The 6637-nt window shown below is 47.2% G+C and overlaps 1 protein-coding gene across 2 annotated transcripts in view; it reads left to right on the top strand.

Moving 5' to 3' along the window:
* LOC137623267 (A-kinase anchor protein 200-like) overlaps window positions 1-6434 on the top strand; it is an 83965-nt gene extending 77531 nt beyond the window's left edge. For both annotated transcript variants that reach the window (XM_068354030.1, XM_068354029.1), the window contains one exon: window positions 6035-6434. In XM_068354030.1, the coding sequence (XP_068210131.1) occupies window positions 6035-6282 (248 nt within the window). In that variant the 3' untranslated portion in view covers window positions 6283-6434. The remainder of the gene's footprint in view (window positions 1-6034) is intronic.
* Window positions 6435-6637: the final 203 nt, after the last annotated feature.

Consider the following 6637-nt stretch of genomic DNA (forward strand, 5'->3'; position numbering starts at 1 on the left):
TGACAGGCTGTAAAACCTCTCTCTTCATGGGTAGATATTATCCAGAGTCTCCTGATGTGAGAGGCCTTCTCCGCAAAGACATTCGTCCAGATGACAGGCTATCCGAGTTTGTCATCATGACTTACAAGCAAAATAGGCTATGTTTGGTAAGTAGTGCAAGCAGAAGAATATCATGTCCTTGAAGCCTTGGGTACTCAGATAACTGATATCCTACTCCACCTCAGGATGAGTAGGTGTCTTAATCCTGGCAGTGAGGGTTTCCAGCCGGCCTTAGGACAGGTGTTCCTACTGAAAGGAGTGAATCTGGGCACCTCGAAGCGACTTTTTATGCTCCTGAAGAATTTTGAGCTATCATGTCCTCCTGAGCCCCTATGAGTTCCAGAGTGGGACGTGGCCAGTGTTGAGCGTCCTAGAGAGACCCCCCTTTAAACTCCTCAAGGACATTCTTAATGGGTACCTGACGTTGAAGACGAGTCTCCCTCCTTGCCCTGGCCTATGCCAAAAACCCAGAAGTCCACGGTAGCAGACTCTAGGTAGGTCACGGTTTAAGCCCCTGACTTACCGAAATCCGGAGACGTCAAAGACCTCCTCTGTTTGGTTCAAGCCATGAGAAAATACAAGGGTCTGACAGCGAGGCTACATCCTGTCATCAAGAGCCTCTTTGCATTCACGGGAAGGGTAAAGATGACAATCCTTAGGAATGCCATCTCATTTTAGATGCAGTAATGACCAGGAGAGCTCAATTGAAGATGGGAGTCACCCTGCCAAAGTCAACAAAGCCCCACGAGATCAGAAGTATTGGCACTTTGCTAGCATTCTCCAAGAACATGGCAGTCAGGCAAGTACTGAATGTAGGGGTATGAAAGAGACAGTCAACCCTTACGTTTTGCTAAAGGACTGGACAGTTAAATCCATCGATGCATTCAAGATTGGCTCGTTCGTGGTTGCATAGTAGTGGATCTTGCCATGACCGAGTACACCCGTACTGTGATGAGCGGTAGTGTATCTTTCCCTATCCTCCCTACCCACGTCACGAGCGTGTTCGGAGTATCAGAGGAAGAATCACCCGGGCTTGGCGAGTGTGATCTTTCGTTGTAGGCCTACTCGGTATGGGTACGGTCCTGCCTTTTTGTTTGGGTTTTTTGTTGATCTGTATGGCCTCCTTCACCCTTTTCAGGCTGCTCCCTCCTCCCTGTACACCTGTTCCCCTCTTAAGCACGAGTCTCCTATTAATGTAGTTCATGGAAGTGCCGCATCGGAACAAAAAAAATTCTTAGTAATTTGTATTTTTCCTAGCTATACTTGCTACAAACTACTGTACCTTCGGGTTACTGTCCACCCCACCTTATCCGCAAGATTCCACAGGTGGGAGAGATGTGTCTAATCAATGGAACTGGAATGGGGATCTAAGGCCTGCCGTAGCCCAAGCTGACCTCAGGCCTATCCGAATTTTTCTGGTTAAGACTGGGAAGATCCCAGAACCTCCTATGAATGTAGTTCATGGCAAGTATAGCTAGGAAAAATACAAATTACAGTATTAAGAATTCGTTATATTTTGTCGTTTAAGAGTGAACCTAAGGTATTTCCCTGATGATGGATGAAAGGGGATCTGGAAATATGCTTCCTGATGATGGATGAAAGGGGATCTGGAAATATGCTTCCTTGAGTTCCAGCGTCATCATGAAGTCTTTCGGTCTGACTGTCTCCATCTTGAACGGGGTTGTTGGAAAAACTTGTTCAAGGCTGGGAGGTTTATGACTGGTCCTCAGCCTCCAGATATCTTATTTACTAGAAAGTTGACTGTAGAAACCTGGAGATTCATCTCGGACCTCTTACAGAGCATCCTTCTCCACTATGGTCAGGCCTTGGGCGGATCCCCTTGCGTAGGAACTTGACATTACTTGATGTAGGGTTCGATTAGGGAGAGAGAGAGTGAACGGGACGTGGTATACCGTTCTGAGGACGGAGATCGACCAAGTTTCGGTCCCCTAGAACATCCACCTCTACCACCTGCTCTGTAGACTTCCACCCACTAGTAGGATAAGCCACGCTTTCCTCCTGTACCCTTAGAATCTCTTGCTTAAAAAGGCTGCCAAGATCTTAGTTTCTTCAAAGTGGCCTGCTTAGGTAGTTGAGACCCTTTATGTCTCTGGCGTTTCATCTACAAAGATTGCTGCGTAGGTGGTGCTAAGGAGTAAGGGCAAGAAGTCATTGCCTGATGAAGGAAGGAGTCCTGTCTCGCCTTCCTCATCTCTCAGCAACCGCTTTGATGTCCTCCACATTGAAGAAGGAGGGAGGGACCATACATTGAGTAGGTGCAAAACTTCATACCTTCCCCTTTAGGAACCTGCTTCTGGTATTTTTAGACTAATCAAAAATCCAGTTGATCCACTAGCTGAGGACATGTGAGTGATGAATTCCACCGTCCTGGCACCTGAGAGAAGGTAAGCATATATTTCCTCCATCTTCTGGTTGGTGGAAAAGTCTTCATTCATGAAGAGGTACTCCACCAACCACAACCGGTAGTCCAACCATGAAGCACAATGCAAAGAACACTTCACAACCCGCTCCATGTTTGCGGCATGTGCCACAGAGAAAGCCACCAATATGGAAGCAAGCTTATCTAGAGACATATTATGGGTCAAAGCTAGAATTGCTGGGCCTAGGGTAAGCAGTGATGGATCATTGTCAACGATCTCGTAATACTTCCTCTGTTGTACATACGGCGGAGGAAGTACACGAGATGAGTTCACAGACCTGAGGGACTAGGAGACTCCTGCCACTTGGGCATGAGCCCTCTTCTTGGCACCTTTACCCCCTAGACCAAGGCAAGACTTCCTTAGTCTTGCTTGGCCTGGGGGTATCGTAGAAAAGGTCCAGGATAGTGACCTTTTCCTCTGCTGGAACTTGATCCAGTTCCCCCCAAGGAATTGATCTTCAGGATGCAGAAGAGCACCTGCAGAAAGACATGATCCGAGTCCTTCTGCTCCAAGGCGGAAATCTTTGGGCTGGCAGCATTGCATCGGAGTGTTCTGAGCCATTGTCAAATGGCTGTTCCAGCCCCCAAGCTCACATCCTTAGGAGCCAGGGGTGGATCAAGGTCATCAACTGTTCTGAGACCTCGAAGGGAGACCCCTGTGCTTCGGTCTTACGGAAGCAGACCTAAAATCTGGAAGCTGGCTGCCCATACATAGAGTGTCAATTCTTCACAATGGTCTTCGCATCCTTCCGCTTCCGCGGATGGATGTTAAAGTCCGTGAGGAGAGAAGGATTCTCCTTCCTCACCGGTTCCTTGGATCTTACACCCTTGAAGATGGAGGGGCTGGAACCTTCATCACTGGGGAGGGTGACTCATGTCGATCCCAGTCTTTCGGCGAGAGCTGATAGTTGTCCGTGAATAAGACCTTACCAGGAGATCTCAAGCCTCTCCTGGTCCTAGGATAGATAAAGCTGCCTAGTGACCTTGTTTCCTCTTCTGCAGTTTGATAGGGATTATGCCCAGCCTTTTCCACTCAGGGTCTGGATCGGTGTTAGAGGCCTTTGCACTAAGGTACTGCTGGTAACTAAGATGACTGCTGAGGAGAAGGAAGGCAGGGCACTGCCAGAGAAGGAATCTGCTTAATAGCAGCGCTGCTGCCTCTTGAGTCAGCCAGAGGACTACTCCTCCCCGAGGACTTCAAAACCTCTAAAGGGATGGTCAGAGTAATCTGCCAGCGGTACCACTGGAGGGCCATGGGTGGGTCCTGAGACCGCCTACATCAGGTTAGCAGAAAAGGTGACGGCATCCAAAGGGGCGCCACGAGTGTTTCCTAGGTCTAGGTGGAATGCCCAGGAAAGGAAGGGCAAGATCGGGTGGAACGCCATGCTCTGTGTCCCTAGGGAAGCAAGAGTGGTCAGCCTGTCGATCGCGAGTGACTGTAATAGAATGGAAATTTGTAGTGGGCAATGCTACCAAAGCAGCAGTACCCAGAGAACGCGATAGCTGTACCACTTGATGGCGAAGTGAGTGCTGATGCAGGGAGCCATGGCGAACACCTGTACCAGTGCCAACAGAAAAAGTGTAACCCACCTATCCTTGCTGTCTCGCTATCTGCGCATAGCGCCCTGGCGAGGGGAAGCGAGCTACCAAGGTAGCACGCACCTGTGGTACTCGCGATATTAAAGTATGACATGCTGGTGAGTAGGGTCTAATAAACTTGCTATGGTGAGCATGGTGCAGTTGAGAGAATGCACTGACCTCTCTCAGACCTTCGTCAGGCAGAGGAGCTCGCTTGCCCACCTCGCACGATGGTTGGGTGTGCGACACCATGCAACACTTGCCTGCTAGATTAAGGTCTTTGTTTCTTCGCACTAATAAGCTCTTGAGGCAGACACTCTTCCTCGTCTTTCCTCTTGCAGGAGGTCGGCAAGCAGCCTTCCCTTCTCCTAAGGGAGGAAACGCTCACTCACAAGATGAAAAAGGCTGAGCTGTTGGTGTACAATGGCGCACAAGCAGGACAGCAGGTTCTTCTTCATGAGCTGTTGAAACCCTAGGTGCAGAACCCAAAGGACCTTACAAAACGATGAATGGTTTGTCATGCTCTACGGACAATACGGCTAGGGGCGGGAGCTGCAAGCAGCTCTTAACCCCATTGTTGTCTAATTCAGAGAAGCTATGCTCTGAATAGGTAGAGCGAGGCATCGATGAATCGAGCACATGCTTGCGGAAGCCCCAGGGATGCGACCACTCTGGCGAAGGGCACCTTTCCTGCAAACGCGATGGCCACCCAACACCTGGAGGTGGACCTCTGGGCAGCATACTCTATTTTCCATCAATGTGCTGAGCAAGGTAGGTTGAAGGTCGGCATCGTATGCTGCCATCAAAATGTAGCACAAGTTAGTTTCTGGGTTTAACCTGAAGGGATCCCCTGATGAGGGGTACTTGTCTGCATCCACTTAAGTGCGTCTGCCCAAGCAGGCCGAACGTAGGGTGGTGAGCAGAAGCCAAGGTCGCTACAGGCAGAGACATGAGAGTCTTTTGGTATGTGATCTTCGGAGTCTCCAGAGGAAAGACCAAAATCAACCCTTGGGGAGGCAGCTTTACTCCTCTGCTGTGTCCCCAACCGAAAGACCTCAAGCAGCTGTTCCATGTATGGAAAAGCCACCAGGAAGGCTACAGCTGAAGCATAGTGATGGCAGAGGTTGCTGCTGCTGCTGCTTCTCTTGGGGAAGCAACAAATACCTCAGAACTTCAAGGTTGTCCAGGGGTCAAAGGGCCACCACTCTTACTCGACTGATCACTGGAGGAGACCAATCGAGCAGTGACAGAAACAAGCCGACACAGTCACATGGTGAGAATGAACTCTTAGGGGGAAGAATCCCTCTTAGCCTTCTTCCACCACCTACCGTATCACTGCCACTGGGTTAGAGGCAACTCCTTACAGTTGTTACAAAGAGACGCCTCTGAACAAGAGTGACCACTGCATGCAGGACAAAGGCCGTGAGGATCCGTCTCCACGGCTGACATGAAGGTGCCGCAAAAGCACCCTTCTATGCCAGGACAAACCTGCGTGTAGATCCTCACATACAAGCCCTCTGAAAGAGAAAAGGAAAGTCATAGGTTTTAGGCCAGTTTGTATTTATTCAGAAAGAATAAACAGGTTTATGGGAGAGAACAGCAGCAGGTCAGTTCTCTACAGAGACAAAATGAAAAGTGATGTAATATTTCCAGTGCGGGTGTGAGTTAAATCTCACTTGAAGTCTTACCGCTAGTTTCATATGTCACCAAAATATATCTCCACTGTAAAGAGCAAAATGGTTTGTATATAATGCTGGAACAATGGCAATTTGGGCCTTGAGGGAGAATAGCCAACTCATCCTCTCCCTCACACTCCCGCTACTCTTCCACACTGGATGCAATTTTTTTCTCCCAGCCGGGACAGCAAACTTGGACTGCCTCCTATTCTAAAGGACTCAAGTTTGCATAATTACAAAAATTACAAATAACTAAAAAATGTTATATTTATCAATTTACTTTTCCCATTTCTTTGTACAGAAAAAGCAGATGCCTCAGATAAGAACCAGGAATCTGTAAAGGTAACCGAAACCTCAAATACAGAGTCAAGATCATCTTTAGATATGGAGAAGGAAATTGCTCCTGTATCTACAGGGGGAAACAAACTACTCAAGGGCATATCCAAGCCCTCAGGAGCACTCAACTTGAAATTGGACTCTGATTCAGAGTCCTGTGGTGTTAGTGGAGGAGACAATGAGTCTGAGGATGATTTTGACTTTTATGATTAGATTATCACATCAGGAATTTGTACATAAATTTTCCATTACACTATACAGTGCTATTTTATTGTTAAAGTATAAAAGATTATTTATTCTATCCGCTATATGAAACCAACTTTATTGTTAATATGAAGAAAATATAAAATAAAAACAAATTGGCATTCATGAACATCATTTCTTTATCCCTCTTTAGTAGACACACAGTAATGAAGATGAAGAGAAAAAGAAAATGTCCAAGATATTCTCAATTATCAAGTTTCTAAATATCATAATCAATAATTTATAAACAGATAAGTAAAGTTATAAAAAATTATAATGAACCCAGTTAAACAATGAAGACAATATTGGGTGTGAAAGACTTTTC

Source organism: Palaemon carinicauda, chromosome 30 (assembly GCF_036898095.1).
Source record: "Palaemon carinicauda isolate YSFRI2023 chromosome 30, ASM3689809v2, whole genome shotgun sequence".
Lineage (NCBI taxonomy): Eukaryota > Metazoa > Arthropoda > Malacostraca > Decapoda > Palaemonidae > Palaemon > Palaemon carinicauda.